Source organism: Ranitomeya variabilis, chromosome 7 (assembly GCF_051348905.1).
Source record: "Ranitomeya variabilis isolate aRanVar5 chromosome 7, aRanVar5.hap1, whole genome shotgun sequence".
NCBI classification, from domain to species: domain Eukaryota; kingdom Metazoa; phylum Chordata; class Amphibia; order Anura; family Dendrobatidae; genus Ranitomeya; species Ranitomeya variabilis.
Genome location: NC_135238.1, coordinates 151,302,637 through 151,326,701, shown reverse-complemented (window position 1 = coordinate 151,326,701; position 24,065 = coordinate 151,302,637). Strand labels below are relative to the sequence as shown.

Sequence of the window (24,065 nt, the reverse complement as noted above, 5' to 3'; positions counted from 1 at the left end):
CTCTAACTTGACCGACCTCAAATACATTTTATTTCTATTGATCATCCATTGTTATTTTATTTATCAATGCCAGACAATATTTTCTGATATTTTTATAATATTTTTTCCAAGGTAATTTATAAAGACATTATATGAATGGTAATCATATGAAATACTAATTCTGCCACTACAATCGGTATTGCACTTGCAAAAAACGATTTGTCAAGGGACAGACTAATATCTAAATTTCAAATATAAGTACTGACACTGACAGCTATTACCAACATCCAGCCTCTGCCTCCTACACAGGATGTCCAGCTAAGCAAAGTGGGACCCCAGACTTGGTTGTATTTTGAAGAAATGAATTGCACCCATAAAGTATTGTGTACCTGCTTTCCTTTTCTGATATTCTGAAATGAGTGCATCAAACTCTTCATCTTTCAAGTAATGAGACATTTGCTCCAGGTATTCCACATTATCTTCACTGATTACATCTTGTTTTTCCAATTCATTAAAAACATCCAATAAACTCTGAAATAAAAAAAAAATGTGATATGTTTTATGATATATAGATAGATGATAGATAGATAGATAGATAGATAGATAGATAATAATAATAATAATAATTTTATTTATATAGCGCCAACATATTCCGCAGCGCTTTACAACTTATAGAGGGGACTTATACAGACAATAGACATTACAGCATAACAGAAATCACAGTTCAAAACAGATACCAGTAGGAATGAGGGCCCTGCTCGCAAGCTTACAATCTATGAGGAAAAGGGGAGACACGAGAGGTGGATGGTAACAATTGCTTTAGTTATTTGGACCAGCCATAGTGTAAGGCTCGGGTGTTCATGTAAAGCTGCATGAACCAGTTAACTACCTAAGTATGTAACAGTACAGACACAGAGGCTATTAACTGCATAAAGTGTATGAGAACATGATGGAGGAACGTGATTATGTTGTTGTTTTTTTATTAATAGGCCACACAGGGATAATTAGGTTAATGCGTTGAGGCGGTAGGCCAATCTGAACAAATGAGTTTTTAGGGCACGCTTAAAACTGTGGGGATTGGGGATTAATTGTATTAACCTAGGTAGTGCATTCCAAAGAATCGGCGCCGCACGTGTAAAGTCTTGGAGACGGGAGTGGGAGGTTCTGATTATTGAGGATGCTAACCTGAGGTCATTAGCAGAGCGGAGGGCACGGGTAGGTTGGTAGACTGAGACCAGAGAGGAGATGTAGGGTGGTGCTGAGCCATGGAGTGCTTTGTGGATGAGGGTAGTAGTTTTGTACTGGATTCTGGATTGGATGGGTAGCCAGTGTAATGACTGGCACAAGGTAGAGGCATCGGTGTAACGGTTGGCGAGGAATATGATCCTGGCAGCAGCATTCAGGACAGATTGGAGCGGGGAGAGTCTGGTAAAAGGTAGGCCAATTAGTAGAGAGTTACAATAGTCCAGACGAGAATGAATAAGTGAGACAGTAAGAGTTTTTGCAGAGTCGAAAGTAAGAAAAGGGCGAATTCTAGAAATGTTTTTGAGATGCAGATAAGAAGAGCGAGCCAGTGATCGGATGTGGGGGGTGAATAGATAGATAGATAGATAGATAATAAATAAAAGATAGATAGATAGATAGATAGATAGATAATAAATGATAGATAGATAATAGACAGACAGAGATAGATAGATAGATAGATAAATAAATGATAGATAGATAATAGACAGATAGATAGATAGATAGATAGATAGATAGATTGATAGATTTGGATTCCGACACATTGTGCACAGAACTTAGCAGCAGATGATGGAAGTAGTAGAAGATTCTATCAATATTCCAGCTGTCAAATATACCAGTGTTCAAATAGTATAAAAAAGGAAACCTGTCACCAAGTTTTCCCTGTATAAAGTACGGCCAGCACCTGTAATCCCTGTTGCAGCACTCGAGAATGTGTGAACATGGCCTTAACCCCTTTACGACCTATGACGTATAGGTATGTCCTAGGTCGCCTCCCCCTCTTTCGTCTGGGCTCCGTCGCTGTGCCCGCACCTTTTCCGGCACATGACAACTGATCTGATCTGTTAAGTTGTGCCATTAACAGTTGCGGGTGGTATCGTGATCCACCCATGGCTGTTAACATGTTAAATGCCACTGTCAATCTCTTTAGGAGACCCCTGTAGTCATTGACGGATTGCTATGACAAGGCACAAAAGAGATTTTATTATGCTCACGGACGGCACAGTTTGGTCTGATGGGAGTCTCTGGTCTTGAAGCTATTTTTTGTGCTTTGCAGAGAGGATTGGGGACATATACAGTATACAGCATTCTACTAAGCTATAACAGAGGCTTATAGGTGCTGGTCATACTTTATATGGGGAAAACCTGGTGACAGGTTCCCCTTAAGCATGTCTTACCTTTATTTTTTCCACTCTAGCTTTGGGAAGAATCTGTGCACAATTCCTTTTGATTTCCTCAAGTTTACTATTTGTTACAACATTTCCGAGCTTGTAGAGTAAACATCTAAAACAATCAGTTATAACAACTTGTCATTAGGATGAACATAGTGTTACAGGGAACATGTCAGAAAAAAATGGTATTTACCTCCAGTCATAGTAATAGTCTGCTGGTAAATATCATTTTCAACATATGTGGCATTATAGCTAGAATATAATTAGAAGCTGCAGGGAGAAAATGAAGTTTTATTTTCCCTGCAGCCACTTTCTTCCAGTCATCGGATGCTCTTTCACTGCTATCCTGCTCAGCACACATGCAGAAGTTGTCCACCTTTGAGGACATTTTTCTTTAAAGAAGCACTCCCACTACTCTTTCAACTAAACCTGTGTAGTTGATAGTAAAAAATACAAAATCTTAGGAAGAGACCACATAATACAAACAGTGATACTAGGCTAAATTACCTGGATCACTAACTGCAATAGATGTGGATATACTCCCACCAGATTGTAAACATGCAAGAAAGAAGAGTAATCAATCCACCAAGGAATAAAAAAAATCACATAATTTTATTAAAGTTCAATCATAAAAGGCTCTTACTTAATAATAACATCCATACCAGATGACAGAGTTATAAACAAGGGAAAACAGATGCAACAAGGGTGCAGCACCATTAGTGCAGCATAATAGGTTAGAGCACAGTATTCAAATCCATATCAAGAAGTAAAGTGACAGTGCAATAATAGATCCAAAGGACCAGTGTAGTCACATCAGCATCCTCAAGTGAATTCATTATACATTTAGTGCTGACTAAAGAACCACAAATTGTCACATATCAATACTGCTCTTACCCATCACTGCCTATGGTGCTGCACACGCCGCCCCGACGCGCGTTTCGCGTGGGCGTCTTCCGGGGGCTGCTGCTCGGTGTAGTTGATAGTGTAGTGTAGTTTCAGTGTGTTACTATACTCAACAATTACAGTCTTCTCCGGTCTCCAGCGCTGTTCCGCTCCTCTTTTGATCTTCTGAGTCACTTGACTGATTTAGACTCTCCACATCACACTGAGCTCTGTGTGTTCCAGAGGTGACTTTACAATGTAAGTCTATGGCGATTGTTGAGTATATTAACACACTGACACTACACTACAATTTATACAGATTTAGGGGAAAAAAGTTAATGAGAGTGCCTCTATAAATGCATGCATTTGGGGCTAAAAATCATGTTTGCAGTGTAGTTTCAATAAAAATTATGCACTATTTTGCTTTTACTGGCTCTTTGCTTCTCTGCACATTCATATTTGATGTGATCTGTGCTCATAAAAAGGACTTCAGTTTATCGGCCAGGTCAGTAATCATTCTGGGTTTGCGCGACATCATTATTTGCCCTCTCAGTTTTTTTTTCCTATTTTTCATGTTTTTTAATTTATCTCCTTTTTTTCCTTCTTTATTTGTATCTGATTCATGTTCCTACTTTCCTAATTTTTTTCATTGCCCTTTTTTACGGTTACAATATCCCCACAATAACATTGTATACCTGTTAGATTATTACATTGGTTTGTTTCTGTTATATATTATCTATATATATAATTGTCTAAGGTCCACTTCCGTCAGTTTCTCTGTAACTTCCGTCTGTCATGGAAATCCTGCGTCGCTGATTGGTCGCGCCAGTCCAGGCGCGACCAATCAGCGATATTGGGGCGGGATTTAAACACAGCTTCACTTTTTACTATTGATGCTGTCTATGCAGCATCAATAGTAAAAACATATAATGTTAAAAATAATAATAATAATAATTAAAAAAAACCATTATCACGGGTTATTGCCGCAAGGCATTACTGGGAACGGAGCGTCGCGAGGAGCATCGCTAAAGGCCTGGGCTGGATTTGGGGGCCGCTGGAAGGTGAGTATATAACTAATTTTTATTTTAATTCTTTTTTTCACAGGGATATGGTGCCCACATTGCTATATACTATGTGGGCTGTGTTATATACTATGTGGGCTGTGTTATATACTACGTGGGCTGTGTTATATACTGCGTGGCCTGTGTTATATACTGCGTGGCCTGTGTTATATACTACCTCGCTGTGCTATATACTACATGGGCTGTGCTCTATACTACGTGGGCTTTGTTATATAAATGGGCTGAGCTATATACTATGTGGGCTGAGCAATATACTACATGGCTCTGTTATATACTTCGTGGCCTGTGTTATATACTGCGTGGGTTGTGTTAAATACTACCTCGCTGTGCTATATACTATATGGGCTGTGCTATATACTACGTGGGCTGTGCTATATACTACGTGGCTCTGTTATATACTACGTGGCCCTGTTATATACTGCGTGGGCTGTGCTATATACTACAAGGGCTGTGCTCTATACTATGTGGGCTGTGTTATATACTGCGTGGAATGTGCTATATACTACGTGGGCTGTGTTATATGCTACGTGGCTGTGTTATATACTATGTGGGCTGTGTTATATGCCACTTGTGCTGTTAGACTCTTTTGCCCGGGGCCCTCAAAAACCTAGAGCTGGCCATGGCTTCACTAATTGGTCACGCCCGGCCGCAAACAATCAGCGACAGACGCAGTCCGGCCTCAAATTGGCGTGGGATTTCAACCACGCTTCGCTGATTGGGCGCGCCCGGCCTGCCAAATCCTGTGTATTCATTGCATTATTCTGAAATCTTCATACATAAACTACATACATATTCTAGAATACCCGATGCGTTAGAATCGGGCCACCATCTAGTTGTAGACATTTGTAGATGTTTGCCCCCTTTCTGAAGTACTAAGGTATTACCACTTAAGATGGTCTTTTTAGGTCTCACCTGTAAGGGGAAATTTGCTCCATCCCTGGATTCTTCAACTTCTCATTCATTGCGCTTGCATTTAACTGAAAATGTTCTAGAAGTAGATCATTTCGCCCTAAATAAAATAGCAGCTCCTCAATCAGACGTGTATTGTTCTCATCTATGCAGCACATTTGCTGTAGAAGGATGAAGATATCGGTGTCTTTTTTTCCAATACAAGATTGCTGTGAGATAAAGTCCTTGCACAAGAACACCAGCTCACTGCAGTTACCAGAATCTAGCTGTGTGCTAATCTCAAACAACTTCTTAGTAAAGGGGTCCATGATAATCACATTGAATATTTTTTGTCTGTAAATAAAGAAAATATTAAGTTAGGTTACTACATTTCTTTAGTCAATTATGAATAAAATGAAAGACGACTAAATTACAGCGTTATAAAAGTCAAAGATGAAAAGAGTCATATTTCCACAAAAACTAAATTGCTAGCCACCCTCCATAGATTAAACAATTCTAGACACTGCATTGCCTGTATTCATATCAATTTATGCCCCTTAGTATGTAAACAATACCATACACTCGCCAGTATAAATTAGTTGTAAAACTTGTTATGATTAGGAATCATGTAAGTCTGAAACATTTGTTCTAAGTACAACACTTCAATTAAAATGGGAGTAACATGGATGATTCCTAAATTAAATCCATGAGCAATAGGCTCTGGAGGCAGATTTTCAGGGAGCTCTAAGTCCGGGTCAAAGATCTTAACACCTCATTTACATAGTAAGAAAAATTGGATTTCCCTGGAATAAGACATAATATCACAGTCTCATTTTATTCAGCTCTCTAACTTGTTGCGTCCCCGTGTGGTCGGCGGTTGCGTCAAAACGGCGCATCAGCATACATCTGCATGTCCTGTGTACTCAATGTTAAAGATAGGTATGCAGGACGCATGCAGAAGTAGGCAGAGCTAAATGAAAAAAGTGCGAAAGTAGGCGGAGCTTAACTGAGGAAGTACGCAGTCCTCCGCAGCTCAGCCGAACGCTAATGTGAACCTAGCTTTAGTCCTGCATGCCCATGTGGGTGGTTTAGAAGGGTTCATCCTAATGACAGATGCCCTTTAACAAGCAGCTTAATGGTAATGATAAACAATAAAAAATGTTGGACTGGTGTGGCATATACTCAATAAATCGCTATTTGTATGTAGAAATTGAGCGTATCCACCAATCAGAAATAAATTATGTCACACAAGGAAGCTGCGTAGCATCAGCCCCAATATTTTAGTGTCATAGGTTACCAAAATACATTTTAGGTGTCAACTGTAAGGCGTTTTTACTTCTGCTTCTCAAGCATATTCTGAGAGGAGTGAGGGCCCTGCTTGCAAGCTTACAATCTATGATTTGATTATCATCTAAGGCTACGTTCACATTTGCGTTGTTGTGTGTTGCGTCGGCGACGCATCGGCGACACAACGCATGCAAAACGCATTGTTTTGTGACGCATGCGTCCTTTTTTTGCATGATTTTGGACGCAAAAAAAATGCAACTTGCTGCGTCCTCTGCGCCCTGACGCGTGCGCCCAAAAAGACGCATGTGTCACAAAACGCAACACAACGCATGTCCATGCGTCCCCATGTTAAATATAGGGGCGCATGACGCATGCGGCGACGCTGCGGCGCCCGACGCTGCGGCGCACAACGCTAATGTGAACGTAGCCTAACAGTGAAGTAGCTGTTAAGTTCTTGAGATATTTTGATTTGTTTAGTTACCAGGATAAAAACAGAACATATTAATACCAAGATTACTGATATTGACAATTACTTTTCTCCTGCATAGAGGGAAAATTTTTATCACCTGGTTCCTTGTGCTAGTTGGGTAGGAATTCGATGTCCAGATCATTTGTGGCAATTCATTACTTGGGGGCTAATATTTTTTCTGGTATAAACTCAATTATTATTAAAGAACAAATTCTCATACATTTTTAGGCTATGTGGACACGATGCGGATTTACTGCGGATCCGCAGCGTTTTTTTCAGCGCAGAAACGCTGCAGATCTGCAAAGTGATTTACACTACAATGTAAATCAATAGGAAAAAAAAAATGCTGTGCTAATGGTGCGGAAAAATCCGCATGGAAAACGCAGCGGATTGAAAGAAGGAGCATATCACTTCTTTTGTGCGGATCTGCAGCATTTCTGCACCCTTCCATTATAGAAATCCACAGGGGTAAAAAAACGCATCAAATCCGCAACAAAGACGCACAAAATCCGCAAGAAAAACACATCACATCTGCATCTGCGTTTTCTGCCAGGAGATGCACCCAAATCTGCAATGAGTGCACATAGTCTTAAAATGTAAGATGATATGTCAATAATTTACATCTATTTAGAAACAAAATGCTCAATGTCGGAGTGTAATCATCTACTGTAAAATACCCAATATAATAAATAGCAAGATGATATTCTCAAAATACAATGTATCCAATATGTAATAAATTATCATTCAAATTAAAGAGTCATTTTAAGGCCGGGGTCACACTTGCTAGTGCCATATGAGTCTCTCGCATCAATTCCTGGCACTGCTGGCAGCGGTTCGGACCGGAGCATTCAGAAGAAAACTGGATCCAGAACACAGATAAAAAGCTGCTCATCTTTGCAGCTGAGAAAAAAAATGGATGCCTGAATTCAAACATATTCACAGGTCAGTATTTTTTACTACAATTTCTTAAGTAATTGCAAGCCACAATCAGGTGTGGCTCCAAAAATTAGAACAGGTGTGAATCTTTTAATTACAGTTTTTTTTACCAAGGTATTAATTAGTCCTTCATGGGGATTTTTTTTATTTTTTATTTTCAGTTGGTAGCCATGCTTATGAAAGAAAAAAAGAAAAAAAGCTATATTCACCATGGGAATCCAATTCCCGCTCTGGTGCTGCCGCTCTGATGGCCTACAATGGTCCAGAAGCAATGAAGGCCTGACCACCAGTCTTTTGATATTGCAGCCAATCAGCGGTCAGGTGAATGATGGTTGTGGTCATCCCTTGCAGTCAGGCAGAAAATGTTGGAGTGCCAATGCTGTCATGTGGAGGAGATTCTTTGGTTGAGTATAGCTTTTTTTCATGTTCCATTATCATGGCACCCCACTGTAAAGCAAAAAAGGAAACCCCAACCTCTCCCAAACCTGGCTAAACCCTCTTATGAATTGGTGATTTGACTGCTATAAGTAGAATGGATCAGAGAAAAGAGGGAGACACAAAAGCGCAAATAGGGTCTTATCAAACGTTACACAGAGTTGCCCACTAAGAGAACTACTCACCTGGTGAGAGTGAAGGAAGGATATATATTAATGGCGGCTGCTGCAGATCCACAGGTCAGTGCAGGACCTGATTGAAACACACACTTAGGTAGGAGAAAAAAGGATCATCCCCGTGCTGACGCAAGAAGAATTCCAAAAATTGTAGAGGTTTCAACTTGGTTTATTCTACGCGTTTTAGGGTTCAGGTGACCCCTTCATCAGGACATACCACAAATATTGTACAATAGTAGAATGGAAGCAGAAGCTGGTTTGTTGGTGAGTAATGTTCATCTGTAGGAATCTGCTGTTTGGATTTTAGTGAGAGGATCAGAAACTAGGAAAGGGTAAATGGATTAAGTCAAAACAGATGTGTGTGGTTTAAAGCACCACTGCAGCATTTTTATTTCACCCCTGGAGTTGTATCAATAATGTATGTTCCTTGCATGCATGAAAATACTTAACTTACCCACTGCTGTCTTCATCTGTTATTGGCACCGCTTTGGTCAGTCTTCTGCAGGCTTTGACCGGCCAGATATCTCCAGTGATTGCTGGGTGAGGAAAAAGTCACTTCTCAATGTGAGTCTATAAGGCCAGAACAAGGCCATCAGAGACTTAGGGTACCGTCACACATTGAAATTTTCATCGCTGCGACGGCACGATCCGTGACGTCGCAGCGATCGTATGAATATCGCTCCAGCGTCGTAGACTGCGGTCACACGTTGCAATCACGGCGCTGGAGCGATGCCGAAGTCCCCGGGTAACCAGGGTAAACATCGGGTAACTAAGCGCAGGGCCGCGCTTAGTAACCCGATGTTTACCCTGGTTACCAGCGTAAACGTAAAAAAACAAACAGTACATACTCACCCGTCGGTGTCCTTCAGGTCCCTTGCCGTCTGCTTCCTGCTCTGAGTGCAGCCGTACAGTGAGAGCAGATCGCAGCACCGCTGTGATCTGCTCTCACTTTCCGGCCGGCACTCAGAGCAGGAAGCAGACGGCAAGGGACCTGAAGGACACCGACGGGTGAGTATGTACTGTTTGTTTTTTTACGTTTACGCTGGTAACCAGGGTAAACATCGGGTTACTAAGCGCGGCCCTGCGCTTAGTTACCCGATGTTTACCCTGGTTACAAGCGAAGACATCGCTGGATCGCTGTCACACACAACGATCCAGCGATGTCAGCGGGTGATCAAGCGACGAAAGAAAGTTCCATACGATCTGCTACGACGTACGATTCTCAGCAGGATCCCTGATCGCTGCTGCGTGTCAGACACTGCGATATCGTAACGATATCGCTAGAACGTCACGAATCGTAACGTCGTAGCGATGGAAATTTCAATGTGTGACGGTACCCTAACACTGAGAGCTTGTGACTGTTACCTCTGACTTCCCGTCAGTCAGCAGCTGCGGTCACAACTCACAAGATGGCGGAGCAGGACCAAAGCTGGGCTGGGAAGAGCCGCAGATGTTGGCTGGTAAGTATTTTACTAAGGGCAGTGAACAGACAGTGATATCAACCAGAGTGGTGCGTTATTTGTGTGATGTTCTGGTGACTAAAAATAATTTAGAAAGTTGACGAGTAGTTCATTGTGGTTCTTGCTGTTGATATTCCATGAACAAGATTTTAGTTTAGTGAAGTGCTTTAATATCTTCTACCATCCCCTCTCAACCCTCACTTTTTATCTGTGATTTTAATTTCTTACTTCCAATGACGTTTCGTTTGAGTCTCAGGATGTACTGGGAATTCTCAAACGAGATGTCATCAGGGGTCCTGCGGTCACCGCCATATCTGCTATCCCCATTTTGAATTGGATTGTCATCAGGGTCAACCCTTTCTGGGGCTGGGCTGTTCTTTGCTACTGAACAAGCGCTGGTTGTCACTACCAATGTGAGCTCCGAATACGGTCCCTGCTCACCACTCTGTTACTTTTATTGTGCATTGATGTATATTAGAAGTGATTTTTTTTGTACATTAAGTAAAGAATCATTTTTAATTCAGTTAGTTTTTGAAAAACCACTGTAACAATAATCTAGGTCCCGACATATTACATAGAAACAAAAATTGTTATGATGTCTTTCTGAGAAATCAGTTAGGCAGTCAGCTGCAGCCACAGATTTAGTGACTTCAATATAATCAACAAGGACTAAATACTACTTAGGTGAAGGGGAAAAGAAAGGAAGTAGGGATATGTGTGGAGACTATGGATTCAATAGGGGGGACAGGGTTTCCCAACTCTCTGTACCTCCAGTTGTACCTTACTATCGGATCAAAAATCCCTGGAAGTTACAGTAGGTTTGGTATGTTTATCTTTCAAACCAGGTCCTATCAAATTTAGAAAAATCATCAGAATTTTTAAATATATTAATTTTTAAATTTGGAAATTGGAAAGTTTCTTGCTAGCACTCTCTGGACAACTAGCACCTGGGCCACATTCCTCAGTTGACCCCATGCCTTTATGACCCTGATGACATTCATCACAAATCATTTTAATCTTGATAATATGAATGTTATTGTATTGTATCATTGTGTGAGCTCTATTACATAGTTACCATTGTACTTTCTGTAAATGTAGTCACTGTATCCAACAATCGGTTGCATGGTTGCAAGCAGAAGAATTAGCCCATGGCTGTCTGCCTAATTACAACAGGATATGACATAAGGAATAATAAACTGGTTGCATATGACATAACCAGTTGTAAAGTTGCACCTATCTATGAGATTGTCATATGTCATTTTTCATGGGTATGATAATATTCCTATAATGCCACTACATCCTCTCTTATGTCTAAGCGTTTTGGAACTTATTGCAAATTACAAGCATACACGCACGCTGGCCCTTTTACGGATATCATTAGAACAGGCATCCAGATTTTAGTGATCCAGAGGGGGCCCAGGAGGGAGACCCTAACAATCACCCCAAACTGCTTTTGATGGTTTTAAAAATAAAAAGTATTTTACCATGCAAAACATATATAGTAAAATGTACAAAAATAAAGTGTACAAAGATACAAAGTACACATGTTACCATGCAAAACCATATAGTAAACTGTACAAAGATATAAAGTGTTCAACATGGAGAAGATTGTCCATATGGTGACCTGCAATGTGTGCTATATGTTTATAGACCTGCCAGAGGAAAGGACAAACTTTACATGCCAGAAATGCAAGCTTTTGACTCTGTTAGAGGAACGGGAGTAAAGTCTTCAGGAGAGAATAGCTGAACTGCAGCTCAAAGAAGATGATGATTTCTTTGACAGAGCAGAAGAATCTCTTCAGAATGTTGCAAGAGAAGAACTTTCAGTGTTCTTGTAGAAGCTAATGACAGAGTAGAAATAACTATTCAGAATGTTCGAAGAGAAGCACCTTTCAAGGTAGATGCAGAGGAAGAAAATTCAAAGCATGTGACTCAAAGAAGCAGGAGGATGAGAAGGCAGTCTGGACTCACAGGGCTGAAGAACTGCTACCAGGCTCTCGCATACAACTATGAAGATGTACAGCAAAAAATTGCTTTGCCCACAAAGAACACTCCAGTAAGCAATGAGAAGCCTCTTGAAGGGAGAAAAAGAAGCGCTATGTTGAAGAAAAAAAGGAGATTGGTGTTTTGGGGGGATTCCCTACTGAGAGGAACAGAAGCTGCTATCTGCTGATCACACTGAATCTCAGGAGAAGTGTGCGGTCTTCCACGTGCCCAAATCAAAGATGTGTCTGATAGAGTATCAAGACTCTTCAGTGCTACAGACGACTACCAATGCCTACTAATACATGGAAGAACTAATGACACAGCAAAAAAAGGACCTGGAAACTATAAGCAGATTCTTTGCAGACCTAGGTCGGAAAGTGAAGGAACTGGGCGCTCACCTCGTCTTCTCATCCATCCTCCCAATGGATAGACATGGAACAAGGAGATTGAATAGGATTATACAGGTGAACAACTGGCTACATCGATGGTGCCATCAGCAACATTTTAGGTTTCTTGACCATGGAGTGAATTACTTGTATGATGGACTCCTTGCTAGAGATGGGTTTCATCTTACGAAAACAGGAAAACATATTTGGTAGACGCCTTGCTACACTCATCAGGAGAACATTAAACTAAAGCAATATGGGATGGAAATATATGGCCAGAAAATATTTTTTTTTTTAAATGGAGAGTGTTCATAGAATCATAGTAATATAGTAACATAGATATTAAGGTTATTATTATTATTATTTATTGTTATAGCGCCATTTATTCCATGGCGCTTTACAAGTGAAGGTTGAAGGAAGACTTCAAGTCCATCTAGTTCAACCCATAGCCTAACCTAACATGCCCTAACATGTTGATCCAGAGGAAGGCAAAAAAAAAACCATGTGGCAAAAAGTAAGCTCCACATTGGGGAAAAAAAAATTCCTTCCCGACTCCACATATGGCAATCAGACTAGTTCCCTGGATCAGCCCCCTATCATGGAATCTAGCATATATAACCTGTAACATATTTTTCAAGAAAGGCATCCAGTCCGCTCTTAAATGTAAGTAATGAATCACTCATTACAACATCATACGGCAGAGAGTTCCATAGTCTCACTGCTCTTAAGGCCCCGTCTCACTAAGCGATTTACCAACGATCACGACCAGCGATACGACCTGGCCGTGATCGTTGGTAAGTCGTTGTGTGGTCGCTGGGGAGCTGTCAAACAGACCGCTCTCCCCAGCGACCAACGATCAGGGGAACGACTTCGGCATCGTTGAAACTGTCTTCAACGATGCCGAAGTCCCCCTGCAGCACCCGGGTAACCAGGGTAAACATCGGGTTACTAAGCGCAGGGCCGCGCTTAGTAACCCGATGTTTACCCTGGTTACCAAAAAAAACAAACAGTACATACTCGCCTTTCGGTGTCCAGGTCCCTTGCCGTCTGCTTCCTGCTCTGACTGAGATCCGGCCGTACAGCGAGAGCGCAGCGGTGACGTCACTGCTGTGCTCTCATTTCTCACTGTACGGCGGCAGTCAGTGAGAGCAGGAAGCAGACGGCAAGGGACCTGGACACCGAAAGGCGAGTATGTACTGTTTGTTTTTTTTTACATTTACGCTGGTAACCAGGGTAAACATCGGGTTACTAAGCGCGGCCCTGCGCTTAGTAACCCGATGTTTACCCTGGTTACCAGTGAAGACATCGCTGGATCGGTGTCACACACACCGATTCAGCAATGTCAGCGGGGCCTCAACGACCAAAAAAAGGTCCAGGCCATTCCGACACGACCAGCGATCTCGCAGCAGGGGCCTGATCGCTGGTACGTGTCACACATAGCGAGATCGCTATGGAGGTCGCTGTTGCGTCACAAAACTTGTGACTCAGCAGCGATCTCGCTAGCGATCTCGCTATGTGAGACGGGGGCTTTACAGTAAATAATCCGCGTCTGTTATTATGCTTAAACCTTCTTTCCTCCAGACGTAGAGGATGCCCCCTTGTCCCTGTCTCAGGTCTATGACTATCGTTATTGTCTACTGGGGAAATTCAGGAGATAATGAGGTTTTTTGTTAACTCAGATTGGTATTTGTTAGAAGACTTAAGTGGTAGTTTGGGTAAATTAAAATTTGTCACATGATAAATGCAACGGATGTTGTATGTTCAGGATCTGATTGTCGGATTGCAATCGTTGAAGCTGGATAGATGTGGACATTAGGGGGTATGTTAATAGTAATTGTGTTATAAAGATAAACGATTGTTTTGTTTTTGTGTAACAATCTAAAGTGACATTTGCAATATGTATTTTGCTTATTTGTTAAAAAAAACAATAAAAATGATGTTTAAAAAAAAAAAAGAAACTGGCTAAGAATACAATGAGAGAAGAACAGAAAGGACACTATTGTAGATGTTTACTATAGGCTAGCTAGACATACTGAAGATATGGAAGAACTCTTATTACATTAGATGGCTTTGTTCTAAAAAAAAGTACAACATAGTCACCATGGGAGATTTTAACTATCCAGATATTTGTTGGGAATCTATCTCGGGGAAAAGTAATGGGTCCAGAAAATTCTTATCTTCTCTCGCTGATAACTTTATCATTCAAAAGGTAGAAGATAAAACAAGAGGATTTGCCATCTTATACCTAGTTCTTACTAACAGGGAGGAAATGGTTAAGGAAGTAAAGGTGGCTGGGAATTTAGGAGGCAGCAATCATAATATCGTCAAATTTTGGATTACAAGAGGAAAAAGACCTGCGAGGACTAAGACTTTTAGGTTGGACTTCAGAAAGGCAGATTTTTTAATGGACTCGGAAATATGGCAGGAAATGTCCAACAGCTGGACGTTCTAAAGGACAGGAATGGATTGTACAAGATGGATTGTAGATTTTGCTAAGAAGGAAAAAAGAAATGTGTATCAAATGGAAAGAGGGGGCATATCTAAAGAAGAATGTAATGCTGTCTAGAGGGAATGCAGGACAAGCGTTAGAAGAGCTAAATCCACTAATGAAGTGAGGCTTGCAAGGGAGCGATAAAAAAGGATTTTGGGGGTATGTCAAAAGCAAAAGAAAAGTAAAATATGCTATAGGATTTTTGCAGGATGAAAAGGGTGAAGTGGTTATAAATGATGTTGAGAAGGCCGAACCTTTAAATTCCTATTTTGCACCTGTGTTCTCTAAGAAAGCAAATGTAACGTCAACCAATCTTCATTGTGCTATCGAAGGAATACAAGAATCCATCTATAAACAGAGAGATAGTGAGGGAACACTTAGCTAATTTAAATTAATTTATTTAAAGCTCCTGGTGCAGATGAATTACATCTTGGGTATTCAAGAAGTAATATTTCTCCTTGCGGACAGTGACATGTTAAGCATGCCGAGATGAGGAGACTTAAAGCAGCAATGCTCCTTTGGGAAATATGCAAATAGTCTCTTCAGAGAGGAGGAGGAGGACTAGAACTTTAGTGCCACCTATAGGAAGTAGCAATCCTAGACGTCATTGTCAACCCTTTAAAGAGCCTTGTTACATGACTTAGGATAAAAGACAATTTCTGGTTTGGGCTTTTATCCTCAATCATGTAATAAGGTTCATTAAAGGGTCGACATTGACTTCTAGGATTGCTACTTCCTATAGGTGGCATTAGAGTTTGTCCTCTTCCTCTCTAAAGAGACAATTTGCATACATCCTAGAGTATTGAAATAATTAGCAGAGGAAATTACAGAACCACTAGCCAGAATCTTTGAAAAATCCTGGAGAACAGGAAAAGTCCCAGAAGATTGGAGAAGGGCAAATGTTGTTCCTATCTTGAAAAAAGGAAATGAGAAGGAGCCAGGAAATTGCAGGCCAATGTGCCTTACTTCTATTCCAGGGAATACAGTAATTAACCATAGCCAGCATAGGTCTAGGCAAACAAATCATCCCTCCTTCTTTCTATGATGGAATCACTGACTGGGTGGATAAGGGAAATGTGGTAGATATAGTAGATCTTGACTTCAGCAAAGCATTTGCATATAGTTAGGTGGATTCATAACTGGCTCAGTGATCGTACTCAAAAAGTGGTATTAAATGGTTTCACATCAAATAGGAAGAGTGTTTCAAGTGGGGAACCACAAGGCTCTTGTCCTGGTCCCTGTATTGTTCAACATTTTCATAAATGATCTAGATAAGGGAACTGAAGGTAAACTGATCAAATTTAAAGATGTTGCAAAGCTAGGAGGGATAGCTAACCCTGGAGAACAGAGAAAGGATTCAGAAGGATCTAGATAAGCTTGAACAATGGGTAGCAATTAATAGAATGGTATTTAACAGGGAGAAATGCAAGATTGTACATCAGTACCTAGGATTAGACTAAGAATAGCCGGTGGTGTGTTATAGAAATTCATCTGTTGATGGAGGATACTGTGAATTTTGCACAGTCACTTTGTTTGTTTATGACACTCACATAATAAATGACTGGGTGTCGGATAACACTATGTTTTTTAAACTATATTGTCTCTGGTCACTCCACTGTATTATCAGAGAGATTATTGGTTACTAAGGGACAGCCATCTAGGAGCAGGGGCGCCATTGTCATCATAGTAGGGTGCCAGCCTCTGCTGACAGGCAGATACTATATTGAGCTGGAATAAGTCCAGTTTACTGATGTAACCTACATCACTGTTGCTGTTTTATCTTCTACTGAGCACTTTCAGTGAATAAAGAAAAAAGTTTGTTCACAAGTTTGTTGAGCTGGATTTTCTTCTGATTTGTGACTATATTGAGCTACCAGGATGGTGAGTGGACTGCAAAGTATCAGGATCAGGGAATATTTAGCTTGCAAACAAGAAGGTTAAGAGGGCACTTAATAGCTGTCTACAAATATCTGAAGGAATGTGACGGTGTAAAGAGATCATAATTATTCTCATTTGCATATGGAAAAATGAGAAGCAATGGGATGAAACTGAAAATGAGAAGATACAGATTGGTTATTAGAACAAAACTTTTTTTTATTGTAGTATATTTTATGTTATGGGATACCCCCCCTCTTCTACCAATTTTATGTACAAAAAAAACCTAATGAAATAGAAAAAACTTTTTGAGAGTGAGGGTGATGAATGAGTGGAACCGGCTACCAAGAGAGGAGGCGACTTCTCCTTCAATGCAAGTCTTCAAACAGAGGCTGGACAGACTGAGATGGTTTAGTGAATCCTGCATTGAGCATGGGGCTGGACGCAATGACCCTTGAGTTCCCTTCCAACTCTGACATTCTATGATAAGATGATTGTGACAACAGATTTGTCTTTGCATCATTCATCAAATAATTGGCGCACATAATGACAAATTGTTTGATTCTGGAAAATATAGAAGCTTATAAAGCAATACTTAGTAGGACCAAAATGTACAGCAAACAAAAACATTTCCGCAAGACAAATCATGATCATCGCAGTCTGACCTTTAGTATTTTAGTGCTCCTTTATTACACCAGCAACCTTGCTCATGCAAAGTCACAGTCACATATACATGAGTCATATTTACACATACAGTATAAAAAGGAGGTAGTTGAGTACACCAGAGTATTTGAACTGAACTTTACTTAAAGAGATTGCCCACTACCTGGATAACCCTTTTTGTAAATGAAGTAATCCCCCTTGTAAAATAACAGATACCTCCTCCACTGGCATCATTCCAGTGATGTCGTCACATGGTCTCCTAGAGATCTTTTTACATAGTTATGGCACATGAGCTCTGCAGCAAATAAGTGTCCATGTTTGGGCTGCTGTGCTCTCACTTCCTTCAAATGAACCTCGGACAATCGGAAGAAGTGAAAGAGCATCATCCCAATAGTGGCTGCCGATAACAGTGGTATAGCAATGTCTCACAAGCCTCGGGAGACAGCGCTGACATCCCTGGATTGGCACGCCGATGCGGGAGTGACAATAGGCTATTTTTATTTTACAACGAGGACAACTTTATTTAGAAAGGGGTTGTCCAGGTAGTAGACCATCCTTTTTATATGACAATATTTTAGTTTGTGTGCTGGGGCGAATTATGCCAATATTCATGACTACGAGGGGGGGATGTGGAAACCACAAATACAACTATAACGATCCAATATATATGTAAAAAATGTCTTTATTGCATATATAAGACAGAACAAAGGAGGGGGCTCATAGGAAACATGTGCAAAAACAAGCAGAAAGTGCAATCGTGCAAAAAATGACTTTTTTAGACCAGGACAAACCACAAATAGTACTTAAATAAATATACCACATATCATGGATTTCAAGTCAAGTAGTCGGCAAATTATCATTCAAAAATGAGGAGAAATATTGTACCTATATGGGGACTGAGGACCACAATGTGTCATAATAGTGCTAATATGCGTCTCATAAGACAAGTGTCCAGAAGTTTTAGTATCCTATGTCTGCAAACCAAATATCTGGGAAGGGTATTGCCCAGTATCAAAATTGCTTATAGCAATAGCCTAATCGTGGTCATTGTATTCATATCCCCCAAACACAAAGTACCCCTATGATCACGCCACTTGGATTATACATGTTGTCCCTCTCATTATCTATGAAGTATCCATTATTCCATAGAAGTATACAAGTTTTTATATTACTTCACAGCCAACATGGTGTGGAAGTCCAGGGTCTACACGTCTGCCCGTCGCCCGTTTTGGAAACTAGCACCTTTGTGATGATCGTATTTGTGGTTTCCACATTCCCCTTGTTGTCTAGTTTGGCGACTGATCTGTATAAAGTCCAGGATTGATAGCATATCTTTTTTGAAACCATAGATCTATTAAAATGTGATTGACATAATGCTGCTATATACCATTATTTTTCTATTGTGTTGCAATATTCATGACTGTAGTGTTTCATTTGTTGGATATTGTGGATAAGAAATATGGCATAAAATGTATCAAGTTTCTTAAGAGCCATGCTAGATTCAAACACAAATTTAAAGGGGTTGTCACAGGAACAAAGTACATTTTAATGAATAGATTTTGGGATAAGGAAAAGTTTCACAATTGGATATTAAAAAATAATGTTGCTGTGCTGAGATAGTCGTATAAATGTTACTCTGCTATGTACTGTGTAATGGCTGTGTCTGACAGTGCAGGCATGTGGTCTGTTTATGTAAGGATATGGACATGCTGTCACGTTTCACTCTGACGAAACAAGTATACTGTTGTTTGGTGTAAAGTGAAATGTAATATATAATGTTATGTGATACTGTATGATATAATGTGAATTCGGGTGTGTTGATGTTAGAAATATGTGTAGTTTGACCATATTGATAGTTTGTTAATGTGTGGCACTAGCCCAGAGTGGGAGGGGATGAATTACAGGGGAAGTGACAATTTCCTGTCAGAGAGCCATATAGGGCCTAAAGTGCATAGTGAGTGGTCCAAAAGGTCCAAGGTGAGCAATGCTGCATTTTGGGGGTGACTCTAAGTGAGAGGAGACTGAAAAAAAGGGATCGCGAGATCTGGAGCATAAGTGATTGAGAGACAGTATGATATTCCAGAAACAGGTCCCAGGAAAGGATACCTAGCCATGAGACCCAAGCTTATAAAGCTGGACAGTAACGAGCATAAAGTAAGATTGAGTATGTGGGATGAGCAAAGTGTCCCGGGCGGGAGTTCCAGATCATCAGCATTACCTGAAAGAGGACACAGAACCTCAGAGCAAGTAAATGTCACTGGTTAATCAGGACTGTAAAGTTAAAGCTGGGTTGTGGGGAAGTAGTGCAAAATAGTGGCCATAGAGGGCATTATTGACTACAATGGAAGGAAACTGTGTGGAAAATGCTTCAAGTTGCAAAGGAAATATTCACAAGACTGTGTACCCACTACCACTTGCATATAACCCTAAACAGTTACTTGCATCCTGCATGGGTATCATACCCTCACAGTACAAGCTCACACACCCAGCCAGGACCTCCACAATTTCTGAGTTGCAAAAAATTGCAACAAATAAAGATTTTTTTAAACCAGAAAACTGAAAACACCTTAATGAATCAGGGTTGAAGTGTTTTACTGGTGATCTGACACCAGATTTAACAATGCAAACGGTTTGCATTATAAAATAGATCTATTAGACCTGATGAGGCTGGAGTACTGAAAAAGACTCACTTTCCCTTACTTCCCCGTCCCCCTGAGGAACCTGCTCAAATATTTTGACAGGATGCAGTCTTTTATAAATGGAAATGCTCTCTAGAATTCTGTGCAAAAAAAATAGGACGTCATCTCTCCGAAGTTCGGATGCCTCAGTGGCCAGGTAAGGCTAATCCCTTCCTGTCCTGACCTAGACCACTGAAGCAGCCAGCACTGGAGCCACATCGGTCATACTCAGTAAATCTCTCTTTTTCTTTTACAATCTCTGCCTCCAATAGATATTTTTTTTGAAAGCAGGACAAACCCTTTAATCTCTATTGCATGATCTTTCTTTACATCATGCGGTTTCATTGCTCTTCATCTCCCTGTATGCTAAATCAAAGTTCTTGAACTATAATTACATTATAACAAATAAAAACATTAATCATCCCAAAAATGCACCAAAATTATTCACACCATGTTGAATGTAAAAAAATAAATGAAACTGTATATACCAATATACGATACGATGTCACTGACATTCATTGTGAATAAATATAAACTTGTATTCACTAATTAATATGAATAATTGCGGAGGCGAACAGCTGACATTTTAAAATACCATATGTGATGGTAAATTTAGATTGACATTTATATAGCAGTGACGGGCTGCAGCCGCACAGTGTTTAGCAATTTGAAACCACTAATACTAATCTGTATTGGGATTATGTAAATTACTGTAAGACTAGTAATACAAGGTTTACTTATCCTATTAGAGATGGCCATACCCAATCGCCGTGTGGTTTTAACTACTTAGTGCAATATTTTCTACTTTGTAACAGTAGAGAATAAAAGTTACATTTTAAATCATGGTCTTTAGTTTAGGATTTTTTTTGCCTTTGGTACACAATTGATTGTTCCACAGTCAGTGTACAATGGTTAATAGTTTATTATTATTATTATTATTTATTATTATACCTCCATTTATTCCATGTCACTTTACATGTGAGGAGGGCTATACATAATAAAAACCAAGTATAATAATGTTAATCAATACAAGTCATAACTGGTACAGGAGGAGAGAGGACCCTGTCCTGATTATATACTTTAACACATGCACTTTCTTGTAGTGTAGAATGTGGTAGAACTGCTATCATTCATAATATCAGTCATTTTTTTACGTCATAACCACCATAAGACTGAATAACAAACTGTCACGAAGGAATTATTACCATGGTATAGAGAAATCATTAGAACAAAACTTTGTGTAATAAGTACAATATAACAGTGTGTAAACAACCCGTAGCAAGTAAGGGTATGTGCACACGTTGCGGATTTCTTGCAGAAATTTCCTGAAGAAAACCGGAAATTTTCTGCAAGAAATCCGCATTTTTTTTTTGCGTTTTTTTTGCGTTTTTTTTCCGTTTTTTTAGCATTCTGCAAGCGTAATTAGCTTGCAGAATGCTAAAGTTTTCCAAGCGATCTGTAGCATCGCTTGGAAAACTGACTGACAAGTTGGTCACACTTGTCAAACATAGCGTTTGACAGCTATAGATGCAGCTTATGCAGCATCTATAGTAAAAGATAGAATGTTTAAAAATAATAAAAAAAATAAAAAAATGCTTATACTCACCCAGACATCTCCTCACCGGCGTCCGTTCCTCTTCCTATAGCTGGTCTGTGCGCACAGGACCTTCCGTGACGTCACGGTCACGTGAGCGGTCACATGACCGCTCACAACCAATCACAGGACAGTGACGTCATCGGCAAGGTCCTTCTCCGCACATCAGCTACAGGAACCGAAGCGACAGCGTGCAGTGGAGGCGGGAAGACATCGAGGGTGAGTATAGGACTGTTTTTTATTTTAATTCTTATTTTTTGACCACTTATATGGTGCCCAGTGCGTGGAGGAGAGTCTCCTCTCCTCCACCCTGGGTACCAACCGCACATAATCTGCTTACTTCCCGCATCGTGGGCACAGCCCCGTGCGGGAAGTAAGCAGATCAATGGACCCCTAGGTGTGCGGAATCCCCTGCAATTCCGCATTTTAATGAACATGTTGCTTTTTTTTCCGCGATGCGATTTTTTTGCGGAAAAAAAGGCTACATTTGCACAAAAAATGCGGAATACACTTAAAATAATGGGAGGCATATGTAAGCGTTTTTTTCGCGTTTTTATAGCGAAAAAACGCGAAAAAAACGCGAAAAATACTTAACGTGTGCACATGGCCTAAAACTGCAATAGTATCACTTATCAGCTATCAAGTAAAACTGCAATAGTATCACTTATCAGCTATCAAGTAAAACTGCAATAGTATCACTTATCAGCTATCGCCCTGCTGTGTGCTAGCAGCAGTAAGAATAACCACATGCTCTTTAGATAAGAGGTGAATAGTACACACTACAAAGACCCCATGTATTCCTTAGTACATACTCACTGACCTGCAGGGTTAGCACACAGTAGATCAATCCTTACACCGGTAACGCTGACAGCTTCTAGTGCTGGAGAATGACAGAAGAGACACGTGACATCCACAGGAAACAGGAGTCTTGCCTTTTTTGTGAACAAGGAAATTGTTTTTACATTTTCTTAAAGAGCATTTTTACCTGACATAAAGATCACATGATTATACAATTATCCCAGAACTAAAAAAGCTGGATGGCTACAAATATTATTTCATTATTATTTATTTTTATTCATTCCAGGGTGTTGTACATATGAAGAGGGTTTACATATAAATATATAATACACTGTAGGATGCGTTTGAGGTACACACTAGTGACGAGCGAACATGCTCGGATAATGTCCTATCCGAGCATGCTCGGGTGTTATCTGAGCATCTGGCAGTGCTCGTATATTATGTTCGAGTCCCTGTCAGTCGTATGATTTGCGGCTGTTAACCATCTTACATACCCCCCACTGCCCTAAGTCAGGGGGCTTGGCACTTTCCGCCATCAAACAGTGGACCCTCAACAGTGTGTCAGCATTCTCATGCAGTTTCCTGGGTCTATGCTCGTCATAGAAGCTAAAATCCTGAAGTGCAAGGAACCACTTAGTCTCTCGGGCATTGTTCCCCTTCTTACTCATCAACCTCAGTGAGGCATGGTCTGACACTAGCCTGAATTTACTGCTTAAGAGGTAGTACCTTAGTGTCCAAGGTCCACTTGTTGGCCAAATATTCCTTCTCCACTATGGAGTAATTCTTCTGCAGGATGACAGTGCAGCGCCCCAGAGTCCTGGTTGCTGCAGTACTGACGCTCCGCCGCTAAGGGGGGCTATGGTACGTCTGATGGCACTGAAGGAGTTCACCTGACCAGGTATCACAGACACCAATACACTTCACAGTCTGGCCTCCAGGGGGAGCTAAGGGTGCTATGTATTAGGCCACTCCTCACAATCTGGTAAAACTGGGGGTTAGGCAGAAAGTTAGATAGAAGCTGACTGGGAATCGAACAGGCAACACCCTGTGGCAGAGGGTGTTGCGGGGAGAGACTCAGGGGGGTCCCTGTCAGGGGTGGGATCCTGACAGAGGCCTAGCGAACAGAGAGAACGTTACGGGACCGCGCCTGCACTTGATCGCGGCGGTACCCTAAGAAAGGACAAGAAGCGAGGTATATTGTGCTGAGTGAGAAACGAGATCAACGCAACAAGGAGAAATACCAGTAGGAGTCGTGCTGTAAGACGAGGCAACATCCTACTGAGCCCCGGGGAATGAAGGAAATGTAGGTCAATGACCTATAGTTACCTTCAGTCGCAGTGATGCGCCCCCTGGTGGATGTCCTCATGAACAGCAGCCTGGGAACTTTTTCCCACGCTCGAGGTCATATGAGGACAACCAGCAGGGGGCGCATCACCGCGACTGAAGGTAACTATAGGTCATTGACCTACATTTCCTTCATTCCCCGAGGCTTACAAGCACGAGCACAGCTGCATTATCGCAGGGCTCCTGCTTGTAAAATATTTTAACCCCTTCAGATGGATTACCTCGTGGGACGTGACAGGACA

General features: G+C 40.8%; 1 protein-coding gene across 8 annotated transcripts in view; it reads right to left on the bottom strand.

Moving 5' to 3' along the window:
- The window catches only part of LOC143784165 (caspase-8-like), a 93,349-nt gene that overhangs the window by 34,326 nt on the left and 34,958 nt on the right, over positions 1 to 24,065 (bottom strand). For 2 of the 8 annotated variants that reach the window (XM_077272050.1, XM_077272051.1), the window contains 4 exons: positions 22,502 to 22,561; positions 5,270 to 5,599; positions 2,400 to 2,505; positions 369 to 510 (listed from right to left, as the gene is read on the bottom strand). In XM_077272050.1, coding sequence (XP_077128165.1) covers positions 369 to 510; positions 2,400 to 2,505; positions 5,270 to 5,574 — 553 coding nt within the window. In that variant the 5' untranslated portion in view covers positions 5,575 to 5,599; positions 22,502 to 22,561. Of the gene's footprint in view, positions 1 to 368; positions 511 to 2,399; positions 2,506 to 5,269; positions 5,600 to 8,557; positions 8,833 to 9,002; positions 9,132 to 22,501; positions 22,751 to 24,065 lie in introns of those variants that run through there. The other 6 variants (XM_077272053.1, XM_077272052.1, XM_077272056.1 and 3 more) reach the window with 5 other exon arrangements.